The sequence below is a fragment of the Lepidochelys olivacea genome (genome assembly GCF_965140295.1).
Source record: "Lepidochelys olivacea isolate rLepOli2 genome assembly, chromosome: 11".
Classification (NCBI taxonomy): Eukaryota; Metazoa; Chordata; order Testudines; family Cheloniidae; genus Lepidochelys; species Lepidochelys olivacea.
Genome location: NC_140421.1, coordinates 57,208,069 through 57,230,102, shown reverse-complemented (window position 1 = coordinate 57,230,102; position 22,034 = coordinate 57,208,069). Strand labels below are relative to the sequence as shown.

General features: G+C 39.4%; 1 protein-coding gene across 7 annotated transcripts in view; it reads left to right on the top strand.

The window, feature by feature from the left end:
* ANKRD44 (ankyrin repeat domain 44) overlaps positions 1 to 22,034 on the top strand; it is a 208,219-nt gene that overhangs the window by 68,854 nt on the left and 117,331 nt on the right. For all 7 annotated transcript variants that reach the window (XM_084643631.1, XM_084643630.1, XM_084643629.1 and 4 more), the window contains exon 2: positions 14,542 to 14,625. In XM_084643631.1, the coding sequence (XP_084499757.1) occupies positions 14,542 to 14,625 (84 nt within the window). The remainder of the gene's footprint in view (positions 1 to 14,541; positions 14,626 to 22,034) is intronic.

Sequence of the window (22,034 nt, the reverse complement as noted above, 5' to 3'; positions counted from 1 at the left end):
GGAAATGATTATGGTGCCGATAGAACAAAGTTACTGACTGGGGGCAGCTGATGTTAGAATGTATCCAAACCACAAAAGCTGCCCCATGTTCTCAGAGTGGAGTAGCACCGGGCCTTTGGGCTGCTCCCTGTCGTTTATTTTAAGCTGGTTTGAGAAACATTGTGGAACAATGGAAGCCTTTGTCTGTTCCCCTCTGGGGAGAGAGAACACTGTCTCCCTACTGGATTTAGCCCTCAGGAGCAAGGAATCTGAAATTAATAACGTTGCTTTAGTATTAGGTTAATGTAATGTCAGAGTGAAAGCCTCAGAGAGAGGGAATTCTCTATACTGGGATGCGAGTACTTTAAGTAGAAGCAGGATTTAGATGTGGAAAATGCCTTGTGGAGTAAAAGAGAGACAAGGTGGTTGAGGTAATATCTTTATTGGACCAGCTCTTCTTCCAGTCTGGAAAAGGCACTCAGCTAAATAGGAGGTGGAACAGATTGTTTAGCGTAAGTAGTTGACACATATTGTAAGAGACCATTCATGGTGAAGTGGCCAGTTAACACTCCTGCCAAAACAGGGGGAGGGTTTAGTAGGTTACATATTGTTGTAATGAACCATAAATCCAGGGTATTTATTAAGTCCATGGTTTTTAGTATCTAGCAAAGTTATGAATTTAAGCTCCCAGGCTCATCTTTTGAAGGTTTTGTGCAGATTTCCTTTGAGAATGAGAAGCGAGAGGTCATATGTGGAGTGATTGCTTTGTGGAAAAGTGTTCACCCACAAGTGATTTGATGTTTTTGTCACTTATCACTTTTCTGTGTGAGTTCATTTGAGAGCATAGTGATTGTCTGGTTTTACCCACATAGTTATTGGGACATTTAGTGCACTGGATGAGGTACAACGCAATTTGTGATAGGCATGTGTGGGACCCAGGGATCTTGAAAGGTATGTTGTGTGTGGGGAGGGCAGAGTATTGATCATTACAGCAGTGGAGATATGTCTACAAGTTTTATCTGTTCTGGCAGGGTCTGGTACCACTTGGAGTTGGTGTGTCCTGGTCTGTGGGGAGCTTGCTTCTGGTTATGAGCTTGGCAAGCTTATTTGAAGGCCAGAAGAGGGGGTTCAGGAAAGATTTCTTTCAGGATATGGTCCCATCAAATATGGGTTATAATTGTTTGATGTCCGGTATGGGTTCCTGGGTGGAGTGGTAGGTGACAACTAGGGATGTGTGGTTGGAAAGTTTTGTTATTTCCTGTGCTGAAGCAGCTTCTCTTGGGCTATTTGGGTGACCTGTTCCTTGATATGATCTAATTCTCTGGTGAAATGTCCTTATTTGGTGACGGCAGTTTTAAGTGTGTTAAGGTGTATATCCTGAACTTTCTCCTCGGAGCATATTCTGTGGTATCTGAGTGCCTGGCTGCAGAGGCGGTGGCTTCCTCCTTGCCCTGTGGGTGTTCAGCTTAACCATTTGAAAATGCAGTTTAAAAAATTAAGCTTAAACATAGGGCTCATGTAAACCAGATTGAAAGCCGTGGAAACCGAAGCCCTGACCCTTTCCATTGATTAGAATTGTAGAATATAGGTGGCGACAAATTTATCCCCCACACTGTCCCTCTAATGTGCTTTTCCCTGAACTGCAGAAACACCTGTAAATGTGGGAATGTTTGAGAGAAGCACTGTTAAAAGGAAATGCTGTTAGAATCCCAACAGCCTCCACCAGGGCTTGAGTGCAGGCTGTGAAATCGTCAAAGGACAGTGAACTAGATCGCGACTGGGAAATCCTACTACTGTTGTTGTCATTTGTTGGGGTTTTTTTTGTAATGCAGTGTAGTTATTTAGTGAAGTGGCCAATTTGCATCTCCTGATTTGATTACCCAATTAGTTGTGTGAATTTAGCAATTCAACTGATGATCGCCAACTTTCTTTGTTGCTATCATTAGAGAAATGTTCTAAATAATGCTCAGTTACAACGATACAGACCAAAGTATTGTAAGGCAACATGCCACTTACTTGGCTAATAAGCAGTTCCATAAATTATCTAATTAGCTTTTTTTGTAATGTTGCTTTTTTACAGGGAAATTTTAAAAAGACAATATCAGACTATATACGATGGAACTGGAGAGCAAATAATGATTTACTGTTTTATAAAAGCCTATTTGAGGCTCAAGGCATAGATTTGTTTTTAAAACAACAGCACTAAAATGTTTTCAACAGAAATATGTTAATAAATTTAAATGTTTTTTAATTTTAAACTTTTTCCAGATACCCAAACATTACAACACTCTATTTTATAAGATTAATTATGCTTGTGTGTGAAAGAGTGAACAGAACTAGTTTTTCATTGTTCAGACTGAATGATGTGCAAAAATAAACAGCATAAGTGTTAAAGTTTAATTAGGTTTTTTTTTAAGGTTCTTTCAGGTTTAATAATCTGTGGCACTGCCTAGCAATGTATTGAGAGCTGGTCCGTAAGTTTTTAAAATAGATGATACAGGGTTTTTTTAAGAACCTGAAATCTTTTTCTATCTATCTAACCTGTTTTACTTCAAGACACCATAGTATCTGAGCACCATGCACTGTAATTAAATGTTGCATAGAGATGTCCATAGTGGCCTATGCTCCTTACTTCTCTCAGTTTCATCAGCTTTTACTTTCTATGGTTGGTTTGCTTGCTGTAATTCCTTGTCATCCATTATTGTGGGACAACTTTTACAAACAGATGAGTCTTGCAACATGCTCTGTGAAAATGGTTGGGGCTGGGCTTGGCTGTCATTCCACCACCCCTTCAGTGGAGAGCCCCTTGTCTCCAGCTAATGAGAGTTTCATTCTGGGAGCTATCAGCTGCATTGCCCTAGAGGAGTGTAGCTATCTCAGTGGTTCATGAGTAGAGTAGTTTTTAATGTATCTGGGTACTAACAAATTGAAGACCTTGAAGATCAAGAGTAGAGTGTGAGGAATTGGCACTGGAAGTGAACAGGGAGCCAGTATGGGGCTTGGTAGCACTGCTAGGATATTTTCTTGGTTGTTTTCCCTACCTAGCAGGTGGCCTTCTGTATTCTGCACAAGTTGAGTTCCTGGGCTGTCTCCGTCTTCACCATAAGATACGAAGAGTTACAACAGTTTATTCAATGAGGAGTCCTTGTGGCACCTCAGAGACGAACAAATTTATTTGCGCATAAGCTTTCATGAGCTAGAACCCATTTCATCAGATGCATGGAGTGGAAAATACAGTAGCAGGTATAAATACACAGCACATGAAAAGATGGGAGTTGCCTTACTATTAGGTTTTGTAATGACCCAAACACTCCCAGTCTTTATTCAGGCCTAATTTGATGGTGTCCAGTTTGCAAACATATAACATTCAAAAACCAGTAGGAGAACACTTCAGTCTCCCTGGTCACTTAATAACAGACCTAAAAGTGGCAATTCTTCAACAACAAAAACTTCAGAAACAGACTCCAATGTGAAACTGCAGAACTGGAATTAATTTGTAAACTGGACACCATCAAATTATGCCTGAATAAAGACTGGGAGTAGTTGGGTCATTACAAAACCTAATTTTCCCCTTACTAATTTCCCCCTACTCTTACTCACACCTTCTTGTCAACTGTTTGAAATGGGCCACTCTCATTACCACTACAAAAGTGATTTTTTTCTCCCTTGGTATCCTACTGTTAATTGAATTGTCTCCTTAGACTGACCTCCCACTCGGTAAGGCAACTCCCATCTCCAGGCCGATCTCCAGGCCAGCTTTAACATTCCAAATGCAAACATAGGAATGAAGCGTTGTTATGAACTGATATACACCTTCACACGGTTACAATGTTGTTAATACAAGTAACATTATAGTCAACCTTAATCTGACTTTTGCATTACATTGTAGCTGCTAAACTACACAAGGGCAGTACTAGATCGGAAACAAGCAACAGGAAACAGCATACTTTCTGAGGAATAATTTCCCTAAAGTTCTCTTCACTGCCACCAAGGAATTTCAAGGGAAAACAAATCTGGCACCATGTGCATGAATATTCAATTCATTTTAAAAAAGCATTTTTTGTTACTATTAGGTATAGTGAAGCTGACACACGTTCCATGGATCAATAAATGAGACCCAGAGCAGTAAGAGGTTGGGTATATGTCGGCAGTCGCCCCTCATGGCAGCAGTGTAGTGACTATGTCAGACCTGACAAGTTGCTGAGAGAGTAGTGAACTTCCAGTGGCCCACTGTGTCACAGACCTCTCTCTTACCCAAGATGCTTCCCTCTTTCTTCCCACACCTGACTGCTTAGAATAGTTGAGCTTAGAGACCACTGAAGCTTCATGGGAACCCCTTTTTATAAGCACTGCTGCATAGATATCCTATTTGCTTATCCTTGGCTTCAAAACTAAGGACTTTGTTATGAAATTAGGATCTGTGTTTTGAAGTCATTTGTTCTTGCTGCTTATTCTCCACTTGGAGTTGTCATCCTTTGTTTGGTAACCTCAGTGACTGGAGTATTTGCAAAGATCATGTTGTGACAGACTGACAGTATCCTGGTATATCCTGACAAACCTTGTGGAATTAAGATAAACTTCCCTGAATTAAGTTAAACCTTTACTGAATTGGGCTTGGTGCCCTTGGCATCCAGTGTATTGAAGATGCAACTGTTTGTGTTATTGTTGGACTGTACGTAGCTTTTCTAGGGACTTGACTAATGTAAATGTTTGGAACTTCAAAGGACTTCTTGGGACATTGCGTGTAAAGTGGCTTTCCTAGGAAATATCTGGAGGGTGAGGGGAATACACATGACCCACTTCGAATTCATCCTTTTGAAGCTACACTCTGGGGAGAGAAGCCAATTGTCTTGTAATTTACCTGCTCCTGGAAACTCCAGTTCAAAGACCTCTGAACTGTATAAAGAATGGACTAAACATGTCATGAGTATACTTGTTCTGAGCCAATGCTGTAATGCCTTTTACCTCAGGAATAAAATAGACTTGCAACAGGCGGTGCTGTGTGGTACCTTATAACCGTAGTAATTACACATGTTAACATCTGAAGAGAAAGCAAGCAGGTTAGGCAGCCTGTCTCTGCTGGAATAAGACAGTGAAGGCAGGGAATTGTGCTGCTTGGAAATACCCTGGTCAGAAGGGAGTGAGAGACCAGTGGCGGATTAGTCACTGTGCCAACGGGACCCACGCCCGGGCCAATTATGGGGCCCCCAGAAAAATGGGCGTCCCCCGACCCACTCTGCCTGACTGGCACTTCTGCTGGGGAGCAGGGTGGGGGCGCGGGGGCTTGCCCTGCTCTACCCGCCCGGCGTGCCTGCCAGGCAGCGGGCTCGGGGCACAGGGGCTTGCAGACATACCTGCACTAGCTTTAATCTAGCTGGCAAGAGTTAAGTGGTCGTGGGGATATAACACAGGTTTTGGTGTCGGGGAGCCAACCTTGTACAAGCCTGCTGGGGACTTTGGGTACATACTAGTGTTGCTAGCCCAGCCAGGGGCCACACTGCCACATCTTCACAGCTATCGTTACTGCACTTGCTAGATTAAAGTTTGTGCGGTTGTGCCTACTCCTGCAGCAAGCACATCTTCATTTGCAGTGCATTTCCTGTGTCACAAGATTGTCTTTAGGCATGCCGATGGACCAGGAGAAGCCTAAAGAATTAACAGGAGAATCACTATTGCTCACAAATTTTGTAGACTTTTGCAAAAGCCTTTTAACTTACAAGAAAACATCTTTCAAACTGGCAGATTTAGCAGCTTCTCTTTCTTACCTCACTTGGAGAAAATAATAACTCCTGTGTTAACAAAGATTGCACAGAATTTTTGAGTATTGGAGTCCTGTACAAAGATATTAATGATTGCTTCACTGGGAATTTTTCTGCATAAAAATTGAATCAATGTGTTGTTCTCTTCTCTTTGAACTATCCACATTCCTTATTGAGGCTCAACTTTAAAACATTCCCTTATATGAAATGGAAAGTATCACCATCGTGCTACCCCAAGAACCCCTCCCAGTTTTATTCATCTGAGATGTGTGTTCGGCTGTATTCACTATGTTTTTTAATTGTACGGAACTCGATGGTGAATTTGAATCCTGACTACCAGCACAAGATGAGCGTTTCATTGACAGGTTAGGAAGAGATGTTTTGTTAAGAATAATTGTTGCTGTGGACAGTGGAAACTGGATGAAAGCGCCTATCAATAATGTGAGCTGACTAGCAATTACTAGCATTGGTGATACTAGTTTTTGGAGAGGGAACTGAGAAACAAAAATCTGCAACCAGCGTGAGTCATTAGTTGACTGATGAACTAACAGTAATAAAGAGGAAGAGCAGGAAGAAATAGTTTGTGCACAGAACAGAAATAACCTCAAAAAGCAGAGAACTAGAATGTATCGACTTGAGTGGGCTTTGGACTCAAAGGCCTTATGTTTGAAAAGTTGGTTTTCTTCCCCAGTTCAGGGCTTCCAGTCTTGCTGCCAATGAAATCAACAGCATAACTTGCATTGCCTTTAATGCGAGCAGAAATGTGTGTGAACTTTTGAATACCAGATTTGGATCTGGTATTTGCTTCTGTTCCAGTTTGAGGTTAATGGCAGTCATCCCATTGAGTCCAGAGGGTGGAAGACTTGGCCCCTAGTCAGTCCTAATTGTGTTGTTTAATGGGACTATTTAAATGTTTAGCCTTTTCTAACATGGCTGTTTTTATAGGTATCCATTTTGAACAGCTCTATTTTTCTCACTTAGCACCTGAAATGGTTTGGGTACAATACCGTATGCAATATTTGTTTCCTATCTATTAATTAGCCGATGCTGTAAATAACTGGGGAAACATTTTTGTACTGAGTTTTTTAAAGTGAGGGAGGGGTGCAAGTGAATCTGCTGGTAAAAAATTTCCTGGAAAACTGAATTGATACCAATGTGGGGTGATGGTTGTTTTTGGCTAATATCCCCCCGTGCTTTTCTTGTGATGAAATATCGTGCAGAACAGTCAAAATGGCATTTGAGCTTCCATTCCTGTAGAACATTTAGACAGATAAAGAAACTTCCTCCTCCTGCTGCTGTTTTTTTTTTTTTTAAACCCCATAGCTGTATTGTCGCAGTGGTCAATAGTAATGCTGTTTGGATAGGTTTCAGAGTAACAGCCGTGTTAGTCTGTATTCGCAAAAAGAAAAGGAGGACTTGTGGCACCTTAGAGACTTATTTGTAGCTTTCGTGAGCTACAAGCTCATGCTCAAATAAATTGGTTAGTCTCTAAGGTGCCACAAGTCCTCCTTTTCTTTTTGCTATTTGGATAGCATGTAATGTAGTACAGATCCCCAAGGCTTGAGAGACTTATCTTTAACATTTCCAATGGGACTGCGCAAACCAAGCTGTTCTCTATGATCCCTCCTCTGCCCTCCCCTCCCCTCCCCTTTTGAAATGTCAGAAGTTCTTCATTCCCTCCAAGCCATAGCAGGGAAGAACAAAGAGGCACCAGCAATGACTGGGTCTCAGTCACAGCGCGAGGGCCATTTTCTGAGATCATCTCCCTGTGGACTAAAAGTTGCTCCAAGATGAAATCTTTTTCAAAGGTTTCTAAGTATCCTCGAACAGTTTCTGTGACCAATATTTAATTGAGCTGAATCTTCTTGAGGAGATTTTAATACTGCTTTGTTTACTTAAAGTGCAACTCTAACTTATTTATATAGTATCCTCAGCATTTGGTTCTTTATCAAATAAATCTAAGGTATTTTCTTCATTTTGGGGAAAAATCCTGGTCTTGGTGCCTGAGTGAGGTAGAAACTGAAGACCACTTCAGGATCTGATTGTTGGGTTTTCAGATTATGTTAGGACAATGATTTTATAAGCCTGGTATGTAATCATGGAAATATTGATATTTTGACCAAGCTCTATGGAAAACAGACCTTTTAGCTAGGAAAATGACTATAAATAAGAGGTAGATTGAAGGGTAAGGAAGAGCTTTAAAACCAGATTATTAGTCTGATCTCATGAAGGTTAAATAAATATAAGGAGTCTGTTTCTTCATTAGTGTGAGCCCCTAGCTCTCAGTTATGCAGGAATTGATTTTTAGATGTACACAACCTGTGTGATTGACTTGCTGAATAATTTTCAACCATTTCGAACCCAAATGTGGCACAATTAAAGAAGTGGAGATATAAGCAATTGAAATATTTCAGATCATGGCAGGATGATTATAATCTGGTTTTTATTATTAACATTTTGGTTTACATGGGGTGTGTGTGTAGGTTTATGATAATCTGAGATGAGATAGTTTTTGATTTATGAAACTATGAAGAAAGACAAATTAGCAAAAGTTCAGTTTTTCTTCCATTTCTGTGTTTGTTTGCAGCTGTTGCATAGCATAGAAGGAGATGAGGGGATGCTGACTCTCTCCAGAGGATCTGTGGTTAGTGAGGAACAGGGGTGGGTGTGGGTTTGCATGTGTGAGTGAGGCTTTAAGGATATTGAGAAATTAAGAGGACAGTTACAGCCAAAGTGGAAATGGCTAGTCATTAATAAAGAGTTCCCCTTCCCATAAAGTCGTCAGGACATAGTGGACCCACCACAATGGTTTCTATTGCTCTGTCCTGCTGATGACCATTTTATCTCTTTTGACATTCTGAACCTAACAGTCTTTTGCTGACTTCTGGTTGAGAGAGCAAGTGAAAAGCTCTTTTGAAAGCTCCTCACTCTTTAGAAAGCAAATGGCTGGGTCCCTCTTGAAGACAGAAGGCCAAATGTAAATTGGCATCAGATCATTTATGTCAAAGTAGCTAAACTGATTTACACCATCTTGGGGTCAGACTGTAAGGGTATAGTTTACTGTCTATGTATATGCATAACCCTGCATATATATTTGGGCATAACGCTGTCAGAGTTACTTCTGCCCGTAAAGCCGACAACCAATGGGGTTATCTTGGGTTTATCCTATGTAACTCCTGGATCAGTTCATACTATCGTTGTACACACTCTGGATCTTGTTTTCTGGGATGGGATTGGAGGTGAGCAGGGTTTGCTGTTACAGTAGTAGCACCGATGGCCCCCATCAGGATCAGTATTGTGCACTCAATATAGTCTTCCTTTTCAAGAGGCCAGTAGAGTAGACCTGGTTTATTTGTTTTCTTGTAATTTGGGATTTATTTCCATAGAGATTTTTACTGTGTGGTCTTCACTTCATTCAGAAATTATATATTATTGGAGTCTGTGGACTCTTTTAGGTATACTGTTGTTCTTACATCTCTGTCCTTCCTGTATAATAAATACAGTATGAAAAAGGATTGCTAGCTAAAATACTGGCGTCCTACAGTGTATTGAAATAGATGGACAATGAAGCACCCAATGCTGGAAACATGCAGCGAGAATAATTTTTTACCAAATGCACCATGTATTATTTATTGATTTTGTTCTCATTTTGCTCAAAGCTATACAATACCCAAAATTTAAAGACATTTCATGTCCCAAGGAATTGGAGAATTCCAAAAGCATTTAAGAGATTAGGAAGCCAGTAGGACTTGGTCTCCTGAAACCCATATGTGCTTTTGAAAATCTCACCTTTATAATCCTAAAGATAATGTATAATTTACCATTGCACATATTTTATTTAAGCTTGGGGAAAAGTCTGTTATCACCAGAACTGATGAATAAATCAAATTTTCCTGTACATTCTTTTTTTTTTTTTTTTTTTTTTGCAAAAAGAACAGGAGTCCTTGTGGCATGTCAGAGACTAAGAAATTTATTTGGGCATAAGCTTTCATGAGCTAGAACCCATTTCATCAGATGCATGGAGTGGAAAATACAGTAGCAGGTATAAATACACAGCACATGAAAAGATGGGAGTTGCCTTACTATTAGGTGTGACAAGAAGGTGTGAGGATACTTAACATGAGGACTTGTCAGCTGTCTGAAATGGGCCATGTTGATTATCACTACAAAAGTTTTTTTTCTCCTCCTGATAATAGCTCATCTTAATTAATTAGCCTCTTAGAGTTGGTATGGCAACTTCCACCTTTTCATGTTCTCTGTATGTACATATATCTTCTTACTATATGTTCCATCTATGCATCCTATGAAGTGAGCTGTAGCCCACAAAAGCTTGTGCTCAAATAAATTTGTTAGTCTCTAAGGTGCCACAAGTACTCCTGTTCTTTTTGCGGATACAGACTAACATGGCTGTTACTCTGAAACCTGTCATTATTTTTTTGGTCATCCTCATTTTTAACACAGCAAAATACTGCCAGATTTTAACCAGTCTTCAGCATCTTTTCTGTCTCCATTTGATCCATTTAACTCCGAAGCAGTTTGTTAATTGTTCAGGTAATTTGGAGATGTGATCTCCAGACACATTTTAAAATGAGAAACAGAAATTGGGGCAAACGATCAGTTTGAAGTAGCTAGTAAGAAGAAAAGACACTTGGCAAATTGAATCAATTTGTTTTGCTCTTTCACTTTTTAGAAGTGACCTAAAATTTAAAAAGTTGTGAGTTATTTTCAGTGACTTGGCTCATAAGTTTGCCACAACATAGCTTTGTCACTGAGGTTTTCTGGGTAGAAGAATTGCAGGATTCCAGGAATTGCAGGAAATAACCTCTGATTCACCTGGAAACATTAGCCATCCCTAGGGCAAAAGATTGCCTATTTAAAGAAAAATTGAAAGCAGCCAAGATCTGGAGCCAAACTGACAGCCAGGAATAGAACAGGGATCAGAGAGGAGATTATTGTATTTGTACTGTTGACAGTGGCACTGCAAAAAATGTGTGAACACAAATATTAGGCTTCATCTTGCATTCTTTGAGCATTGCAGAATCAGTCCCTTCGTCTTTTCTGAGCATTGTGAAGGCTTGAATAGATTCATTTGTTTCGTATTAAAATGTCAGCTGTCTCGCTGCATTGTCTGTATGACTCTTTTACCTTCTACCTTTTGCTTTGCTGCATGATTTTTTTTTGTTCTCTTTTGCTTGAAATGCCTTTTGAATAATGTGGTTTTTTCAATAATTTTTTATAGTGTGTTCTACATCAAGTTGATGTATAATATATTATGGAATTTAATGGGATAACGAAACTGGAGGAAGCAAAGATTTGTTTGTGTCAATATAGAGTAAAAACAGTACAGGATAGTTAGTTTTCTGTGGTGAGTGGGGCTGGGACTTCACCCCATGTTGTTTTGTAGTTCTGCTGATTAACTCTTTCTTCTCCTCATAGAACTTTGGCCTGGATGGTACTTTCTAATGCAGTCACTCTTCTGCCTCTCTCAGGACCAAGCAGAGTAGCATGTCCCATCACAATGAGTTCACATACCTTGTGTACGGAAATTTGGGGGAGGGGAGAATCTCTATAAGAAAGATCATCCTCGCTATTACAGTGTCTAACAAGACACACATGATTCTTTGAGTAAACAATGCACCTAAAATTGGAAAGATCTCTGCAGAAGCAATCTTAGAAGTTATTTTTAAGAAATGTCACTTATTCACTACCACATTCCTACAGTAAGAAATATTGACACATTTCATAATCACAAATGTAATAGCTATTATAAAAGAACAATAAAACAAAAGTTTTATGTTGGCTGCTGGTTTGGATTTCGAAGAGAAAATTTTGTACACGTCCTAAATGACGTCTTCTCTGGAATCTGACACCACTTGAAATCCAGATCAATAAAGCAAGTGTACACATTTTCAAAATCTGGAATAGAAAAAACATGAATGACATATGCACTCTATTTCCAGTTCCATTAGTTTACTATGCGTTTTTTGACATTCACATTCTAATTTTTTTTCATATTAGAAATTTTTGCTGCTTTTGGAATTGAAGGAATTTTCAGTCAAAACATTTTCTATAAATAAATACATTAATTAAATATTTTAACTATTCTATCAATAGAATATCTCATTAAGTCTCTCAGTCTCATTACTTACAAAATCACATTGTACATTTTAAAAAACCTAGGAAATTGCACCCTGCCCCCACCCCAAAAAAGAAAACAATCATTGGTAGAGTTAGTCATTCATGTGTAAACAGCACTGGCTGCAAATCAAGGAAATCATCAGTTCAGATCATCCTACATCCATCATCAACACATACCTAACTTGCACAACCTCCATTTTTTCCCACTGTCAGCCAACAAGTAGAACAATACTTTTTCTATGATGAACACCAGCAGATGCACATTCTCAACTCGGACTTAAAATTTCAGGAATAAACCACTGATAGCTTGAGGAGTAAGAGCAGACCACAAGCTGGCTTGACTCCTGGCTGTTTCACAGCAGAGCAAATCTTCATCTGTCCACCAGTTTATCGAGAAGGCACGAGAATTCAAGTGCTCTGTTCACATTGTATTTGTGGATATCAAGGCCTCCTTTGACTCTGTTGACAGGGAATCGCTTTAACTGATCTTGAAACTCACAGGCCTCACTGGCAAGCTCTGTAGAATGTTCCATCTTCTCTATGGTGACTCCTCAAGCTGTGTTCTTGGAAAAGGGAAAAGAACCTCCTTCTTCCAGATTAGGTTGGGCATTTGACAAGGATTTGTTGCTACACCAGAACATTTCAGTGCTGTCACAGACTGTGTGCTTGATTAGACATTAAGTGAATGCAGTTTAGGAATACGCCATGATGATAAGAACCTCACCAATGTAGGTTTTGCCAACGACATAGTGCTAGTTTTCAAATCAATGAACGAGCTAGTCGTGACACATAAAGCCCTGGAAAGCTATGCAGCAAAAGTCAACCTGAAAATGAAGTAAGGTAAAAACGAAGTTCTTCCAGTTGATGATTTTAAACATACTGCAGGCTCTAGTATCTTAGTGGGCGACCAGCCAGTTGAGATTGTTGGTGATTTCACCTGCCTCAGCTCTATTGTCGATAACATGGGCAGCATTGAGAAAGAGCTCGAGGAGAACTTTCAGCCTGCACTGCAAAAGCATCATCAGTAGTGGGGAACCTAATTAAGAACGTCTTTCACAAACTGAACACCTGATAAGTAGAGAGATGAAGCTGAAGGATAATAATGCTTTGGTGTTCAGCATTTCTTAAAGTGTGGTATCCATAACTGGATATATGTATATATTATTATTAATTTTATCCTCAAAATACAGGGAGAGAGGAACAATTTTCACCTCAACCTTCCACTTAACTAACCCTTTTCTCTTCTCCATTTTCCTTCATCCCATCCCACCTTCCCTCCTTACATCTGGTGTATCCATCCTGTCCCCAAATTCCCTGGCCTCTTCTCGCGATTAGGCTCTCTTAAAGGGACACAGTCAATTTAAAAATGATGTCTGTCAGAATTTTTTTACCTGCTTTTGTTACAAGTAAGAACTCAGGACAGTGTTTCTTCTGTCCTCTTTCAATGATAATCTTCCCCGTTCCTTTACTTTGTTGACATTGTGCATTATACAGCATTTTGTGTATAGTCAGGTCCCTTAAGCTCTATCTAATTTTGTCAGGTTTAAGAGTAGCAGCTGTGTTAGTCTGTATCCGCAAAAAGAAAAGGAGGACTTGTGGCACCTTGGAGACTAACAAATTTTACAGCAGTAGCTCACGAAAGCTTATGCTCAAATAAATTTGTTAGTCTCCAAGGTGCCACAAGTCCTCCTTTTCTTTTTATCTAATTTTGTGTTCTTGAGTAGTCTCCTTGAAGTCAATTTGCATTTCAAATGTGCTTAACCCTTTACAGGAATAGAGGGTTTTAGTCATTTTCCCCTGCTGCTTATGTGGGCTTTTCATACATCAAGGAGGAGAGAAAAATATTTTTAAAAAGGCAAAATGTGATTGTAAAACTGCAAACATTGGCACAGGATCTGTGGTCTGGTATCTGAAACAATTATTTTTTAAATTGAGTAGATTTCAAAGTTGATTGTTCCTGTCAGTTTAGTTGATAACTCAGATACTATAGTGTATGTGGGCCTAATTCAAACCTAGAGAGAGAGAGAGAGAGTGTGAAGTAGTCGACATTCTGATTAACTGGCAGTGATGTCATCTTTCCCCTGTCAACAACACTTCAGAAATGTGTGTGCCAGATTTTTCCTTCTTTCTGCCTTATTATATATTTGTACATTCCACTTCCTAATTTCAAGCAGTGAGACGATTCTTTTACTTCTTGGGTAGTTAAACTGTGATTATTGGCTTTTTCTTTAGTAAAATAACCTGAGATGCATAATAATCACTGAGAAATACACTGCTGTTCATATTATTTTCTGCTTAACTGTCTATAGAATGGTTGTCATTAAAACTTCACCATATGCTGACAGCTAGAGCTCAGTAGTATCTAAGGGAAAACTGGTAATCTCATACTTAGACTAGGAAACAACTATGCTAACTGTGTGGTGTCTGTTGGCAAAAGCTGCCATTTTAATGGGGATCCCGATCTGTACACTTACATGTTCAGGCATACAGATATACCGGGTGCAAGCTAATAAAACTTGCTTATAAGATTTTCATGTTGATTTGCGACTGGCGAAGGATTGAATGCATAATGTCTGTGCACTGTATTGGTAAATGTTAGAAGGAATAATATGTTGTCTTTAAAAGAACAAAAACCAAACCTTTAATGATTGTTTTCTGTTCTCAGCCACCACTGGTCCAAGCAATTTTCAGCGGGGATCCAGAGGAGATACGGATGTTGATCTACAAAACTGAGGATGTTAACGCTCTGGTAAGTGACTGTATGTGTATGTAACTGTGCTTATGAACAATCATGGCTTCGATATGAATGATTCCATTAGTATAAAAAAACTAACAAAATGGAAAATATTTGGTAGCTAGAGATTCATGGCTTAAATAGATTCCTAGTTATTACTGGAACAAATAATTATCTACAGCACAGGGTAGTAATTCCCTACATGTACCATAATTACTTTAAAGTGCAAGTCAGTCAGGGACAGTAAGTTTTGTCCAAATCCCTATTGTTGTGAAATAAAAAACAGCTGAAAGTAGCATATCTTGAATCTCTGTAGAATTTCTCACTAATAATGAGCCCTTGCAGATTTGGGACTGACCTTCATTCAGGATTTGAATATATTTAATGTCTAAGCTAATTTCACTACAGCTATCTCAAACAACAAGATAAAGGAAGCTGCAGCTTGGCCAGTGATATATACACAGAGGAATTATTGCAGGATAGATTGGCTTATGTCTAGCTTAGACAATGGTAAACAGCTGTAAACAAGCAGAGGTTAAGTATTTAATAGCGGAAAATCTTAAAGCTGAGCCTGCTCTTCTTTAGGAACTTGTTTGTTTTTTGCCTTACACTTTTCCCCATTGTATTCAATGACATTAGAACTGTTAAAATGAGCAGTTTTTGCTGGCATCTTGAGTATAGTTGGTAAGCTCTGGAGCTGGTTAGACCGTGGAGCTGAGACCACACAGAGATTTGCAGGCTGTCAACTTGGTCTTTTAAGTTAAATATCCTTTCCCTGTGTCTTTTCCAGACCAGAAAACTCAGTTATTTTCTTCTGAGCTAGTTCCAGTGGTTTGTCTGGTTTATTTACAACATAGGAGGCTCTTGATTGGAACTACAGCTCCTGTGGCCATTGTGGGTCAAATATCTGGTTGAAAGAGGTAGACGTCGAGATTTGTCTTACAGCTGTAGCAGTGATCCCCCAGCTTTAGTTCAGCAGGGCTCCATCCAACTCCCAGTGATCTCAACAGAATGAGTTGCCACTGACTTAAGTGGACGTCAGATCAGGCTCATATAGAGAGGTGAAAGGAGAGGCTGAGGTAAAGCTGATGATGTAAGTATCAGTTCTTATGTCCTGTCCTGAAATAAGAATCTAAAGGTGCTAATTGTAAAATATTGTCTGCTTTTTATCCCCTTCTATTTTTGTTTTCTCCAATCGTAACAATGGAATTTTGACACACCTACAAGGTGAATAATCTGTTTTTTATACTGCATATTAGTTTGTCAAAAACTCTTGTTGTGTAGATCCAGCTGGTCACATGCTTTCAGTTCTACCCATAAAATGTTTTCATGTCCCCTTCAGTCCAAGGTTGCTGGTGATTGTTGCTTTGGAGATGTACTCAATTCCCAGGTAAAATATTAAGTGGGTAGCATATGTTTTATATGAGGAGACCATGGCTTTTAATGGAAAAAAAATAATTGATGTGAACATTTTTATGTAGAATTCTGTTTAGTACAGTGAAAGCCCTTGCAAGACTGTGTTGACCCACCAGCTTTCCCGTCTGCGTATAAGAAATGGAATGGTCTTTGCAGTAATTACAAAAATATTTTTCAGGATATATTCAGAAATATAAATTTAAAATAGTAATTTCAGATAAATACCAAACACTGGAAATGTCACTAAAAGAATGGGTAGAAGACACCACAACTCCCAACTGCATAGGCGAATTATCTTCTGTCTGTTTCTAGTTCCTTCCATGTAAGCGTTTCAGCAATGCTCGGCTACTTCTAGCCATGTGACAGGAAACTTTGGCATTGCTTGTTAGTGATGGGGTTTTTTGTTGATCATTTTTGGTTAATAGTAAAAATATTGAAAGAGTTAAAATGTAAATACAAAGTAAAAATACGATTTGACTGCTCTCACAGTGAGCTTTAAGAATTTCTAAAGTCATATGTGATGTTTCAGAGCCCACAGCAGAATAGCTATTAGCATGGCTGAACAAAATGGGACATGGGAAACTATGAAAAATAAGTGATACCTAACAATAGTAAACTGTCAAAGCAGCATGAGAGTTGTCCTTATCTAAGGAAATAGAATATTAACCTTAGAAAAGACTGCAGAGCAAATCATAAATTAGAAGAACAAATTATGTAACCTAGCAATATAAACAATATTTTTCCTAGCCTGGAAGTGTGTGTTTAAAAAAATAAATGACTCTGAGGTCTAAATGCTAACAAATTTTATTTGAGCATAAGCTTTCGTGAGCTACAGCTCACTTCTTCAGATGCATGCAGTGGAAAATACAGTGGGGAGATATATATACACAGAGAACATGAAACAATGGGTGTTACCGTACACACTGTAACAAGAGTGATCGGGTAAGGTGAGATATTACCAGCAGGAGGCGGGGGGGGGGGAGCCTTTTGTAGTGATAATCAAGGTGGGCCATTTCCAGCAGTTGACAACACCTTGTCATGGCCCACCTTGATTATCACTACAAAAGGCTCCCCCCCCCCTCCTGCTGGTAATATCTCACCTTACCTGATCACTCTTGTTACAGTGTGTATGGTAACACCCGTTGTTTCATGTTCTCTGTGTATATAAATCTCCTCACTGTATTTTGCACTGCATGCATCCGATGAAGTGGGCTGTAGCTCACAAAAGCTTATGCTCACATAAATTTATTAGTCTCTAACGTGCCACAAGTCCTCCTTTTCTTTTTGCGGATACAGACTAACACGCCTGCTGTTCTGAAATCTGAGGTCTAAATGATGCTTCTGTAATTGGGACTTTTATTTTGTAACCAAGAAAAAGTTGTAACTGTTTGGCTTAGTGTGGCTTGTTTGTTTTTAGTTCATTTTTCCAAGATAGAGGTCAGAGTGACTGCTCCGTGTTTCTCACTGGTCTTCGTGGAGAACCAGTTGCTGCTTTTACATCTTGATGGCAATGATACTTTTTATCTAGCGGGCAGTAGTTGCTTCTTATCACTAAACATTTGACTGCTTTTACCCACAGGTGGCTCTGCAGGCAATTTTCACTGACCTACAGCCCAAGGAATAGGGATTTTGATTGGAATCCCTGTGTCTTAGTTTTATAGACCAACATATGTTGTACTATGAAACCACTGAGCTAGCTGCAGGCGGGTATTTTTAACACTTACCCTTTATACATGCAAATATAGATGTAATTTTGTTAGTTTTTTAATTTGGAGAAGAACAGGGGGACAGTTCTGAGATTTTTTTTCTTTCATTCTTTCTTCCCTAAGAGCTTTTTGACCCTCCCTCTAGTGATGGCCCCGTACACAGTGTGAACCAGTGGTGGGCATCTGAAATCTAGGCAGTTGTTTAGGGCTTCACTCATCCAGGATTCCAGCCCCCCAGGGAGAAGAGCAGGTCAATTTTTTTCGGAGAAAAATGGCTTTTCAACTGCAACAAAATAACTTATGGAAAATTTTCATATAGGTTTAAATCTTCCACTTTAAAAAGATAAAGAACAAAAAGTGTGTGGTTTTTGAAAACTGAAAAACTTCTTTGTTTTTCCCCTCTTCCCTTTTTCTTCTTTTTTTTCCCTTTTTTCTTTATGCCAGGCAGAGAAAATGTGTGTGTGTGTAGGAGGGGAATAAACCAAAATTGTTTTTTGTTGGAAAAGGTGACAAATTCTGGAAAAAAAATGAAATTCTGCCAGAAGTTTTATCATGTTTGAACCTTTTCATGGAAAATACATTGCATTTTTCACCAGCTCTACCAGTCAAAGCACCATCTGCATGTACTATATTTGTTACAGTTAATCTATGTAGGGATTTATTAATAACTTGGGTTGGGATTTTCAAAGGCGCATAAGGGAAGTAGTCGCACAAATCACATTGACTTTCATTATGAGAGCTTGCTGACATACCTCTACATTATTGGACGAGCTTCTGTTTGTGAGAGAGACAAGCTTTCGAGCTACACAGGAGCTGTTCTTCAGGTGTGGAAGAACAACACTGCATACCTCTCCATTGTTCACTACTTCCACCTTTCATAAAAAAAAAAAAAAAAAAATTGAAGTCTCTAGCAGTCATTTTATGAAGATCTATCTACACAAGTGCTTCCTGAAATGGAGTGATTGAGAAGGACTAGCTGGAGGGATGGGGAACAAATTAAGATGTGTAGGCAGTGTACAGATGCAACTGGTTTCATTTTTCTTAAAGTAGCATTGCCAACATGAAGTGCTCAAAATTTGAGAGTCAGGCCCCTCCAAATCATCATCATTTATTACAAAATCCTAAAATTAAAAAAAATACTAATTTTTGGATGCTTTTATTTGCCTTCTGTTTTTTGAGCTTAGAGTACTTGTGTCATGCTTTCAAGCTTTAGTCTGCAACCATGAAAGCTAGAAACTTAAATACATTTGCATGAATTTGAGATGATACTAATGTACACAGCTACAAATGAGGATTAGTAGTCCAATATGAGAGGCCACAGTTTCCTATCCTGAGATTATGTGTAGGAAGGAGGACCAGCAGCAAAACAATACTGAGCACTTTTGCTTACCTTATATAATCCACATAGTCATAACCGATCAAGAATTCATCCAAAATAATGGAGATATTTATTATACATAATACTTAATATTCTCCAGTGCAGTGTCTTACTCTGTAAGTATTAGACTAAAGGTATTTTAAGTATGGTACCAAACCCCATAAGCATGACCCTTGCTAGGAGTCAACAGAGTAAGGTAAAGAGAGATTTAAAAAATCATTTTGAAGATTTAATATAAGTTAATAAATGGTGTTTCCATTTTCAGGGGAAAAAAGCTGTGTTCTTTGCATGAATTCACATTTGTGTATTCATGATTGATTAATAAAAATATTATTTAGACTTAATTTGGCCACTACAGAACCCACATCAACAGCCAATAAGACAGACCTCAGAATGACTGAGACTCTTAGACAAGTGATCTACAAGCCACATATCTTCCTCAATCCCATTTTATCAAAGGGGGATTAGTCACTTGGATTTAACAGAAACCTTTTCTGTAACAGTGACAAAATAACAGGAGTACTTGTGGCACCTGAGAGACTCACAAATTTAATAGAGCATAAGCTTTCATGGGCTACAGATCACTTCATCGGGTGCACAGAATGGAACATATAGTAAGAAGATATATGTATATATATATATATATATAGATAGATATACACATACATACAGAGAAGTGGAATTTGCCATACAAACTGGAAGAGGCTAATTAGTTAAGATGAGCTATTATCAGCAGAAGAAAAAAACTTTTGTAGCGATAAGATGGCCCATTTAGACAGTTGACAAGAAGGTTTGAGGATACTTAATTTAGGGAAATAGATTCAATATGTGTAATAACCCAGCCACTCCCAGTCTCTATACAAACCCAAGTTAATTGTATCTAGTTTGCATATTAATTCAAGCTCAGTAGTTTCTCATTGGAGTCTGTTTTTGAAGCTTTTCTGTTGCAAAATTGCCACCCTTAAATCTTTTACTGAGTGGCCAGAGAAGTTGAAGTGTTCTCCTACCCATTTTTAAATGTTATGATTCCTGATGTCAGATTTGTGTCCATTTATTCTTTTGCATAGAGACTGTCCGGTTTGGCCAATGTACATGGCAGAGGGGCATTGCTGGCACATGATGGCCTATATCACCTTGGTATGACAAAATAACCACTCTAACTAGCAAGTGAAGCTGTTCTAGGCTAGTAACCACACTTTATGTAAGTGTTTTGTCATTTCACAACATGTCCTTGTTTGACTGAAAATCCAGCTTTTCCTGTATTTTACTTAATACTGGAATGCTCAGAATAAGCCTGGAATTTGTGAATACATCACACTACCACATTTGAAAATGAAGACGACTTGAGCAAACTTGCATTTTGCTAGAATTATTTGTGCATATATGGATCCTGAAAAGTCCAGTACTGGAACAGAAATACTCCACATGTAGTTAGAAGTGTGATTATAAAATGCCACCTGCCACTGCACATATGTCTTTCCTGTGTTGTCTGTTGTGTGCCTTGTTCACTGACATAAGCAAGCTACTATTGGGACTTTGGGGCCAATGTATCAGGGGAAACTGCATTGTGCATGCAGTTGGGAGACGGGAGGTCTGGAATTATTCCTGTAACTGCTACTGACTTGCTCGTGACTTCGGGCAAGTTGCTTAGAGCTTGTCTACATAGTGCAACAGTGCACACCAGAGGTGTATAAATTGTAGCGTGCTTAAGTGTTACACTCTAACTGATTCGGCACTCCCTGCTAACGTGCTCGAAAAGGTTCCTAGTGAGTGTTACTGTAGTTCTGTTTCAAGCAGGATTACTTTGCCACACCATGTAGACAAGCCTGTTAATTCTTTGTGCTTCAGTTTGCTCATCTGAAAGCAGGGGATATTATTCACAAATCTCTGTAAAATACTCTGAGCCCTATGGAAGGAAAAGTACTACAAAAACCCTACGTTGTTATCCTTCTCGTTTGTGTAAGAGCAAAATGCATTTCTATTCTGCCTCATACGATAGCCACAAAATTGCCAGCTAAGGACCCAGTCATGCAAATCTTGACTTTTGGGTGTAGTTGACGACACTAAGTGTACATCTACACTGCCATAAAAACCCACAGCACTGAGTCTCAGAGCCTTGGACAGCTGGTTCAGGGTCACGGGGCTCAGGCTTCAGGGCTAGAAATAGTAATGTAGACATTTGGGCTTGGGCTGGAGCTTGGGCTCTGAGACCCTCAATGTGGGCCTGCTTCCTTGAGGACCTAGGGGTTACAGTGGACGAGAAGCTGGATATGAGTCAACAGTGTGCCCTTGTTGCCAAGAAGGCCAATGGCATTTTGGGATGTATAAGTAGGGGCATAGCGAGCAGATCGAGGGACGTGATCGTTCCCCTCTATTCGACACTGGTGTGGCCTCATCTGGAGTACTGTGTCCAGTTTTGGGCCCCACATTACAAGAAGGATGTGGAAAAATTGGAAAGCGTCCAGCGGAGGGCAACAAAAATGATTAGGGGACTGGAACACATGACTTATGAGGAGAGGCTGAGGGAACTGGGGATGTTTAGTCTATGGAAGAGAAGAATGAGGGGGGATTTGATAGCTGCTTTCAACTACCTGAAAGGGGGTTCCAAAGAGGATGGCTCTAGACTGTTCTCAGTGGTAGCAGATGACAGAACGAGGAGTAATGGTCTCAAGTTGCAGTGGGGGAGATTTAGGTTGGATATTAGGAAAAACTTTTTCACTAGGAGGGTGGTGGAACACTGGAATGCGTTACCTAGGGAGGTGGTGGGATCTCCTTCCTTAGAAGTTTTTAAGGTCAGGCTTGACAAAGCCCTGGCTGGGATGATTTAATTGGGGATTGGACCTGCTTTGAGCAGGGGGTTGGACTAGATGACCTCTTGAGGTCCCTTCCAACCCTGACATTCTATGATTCTATGAATGTCTACA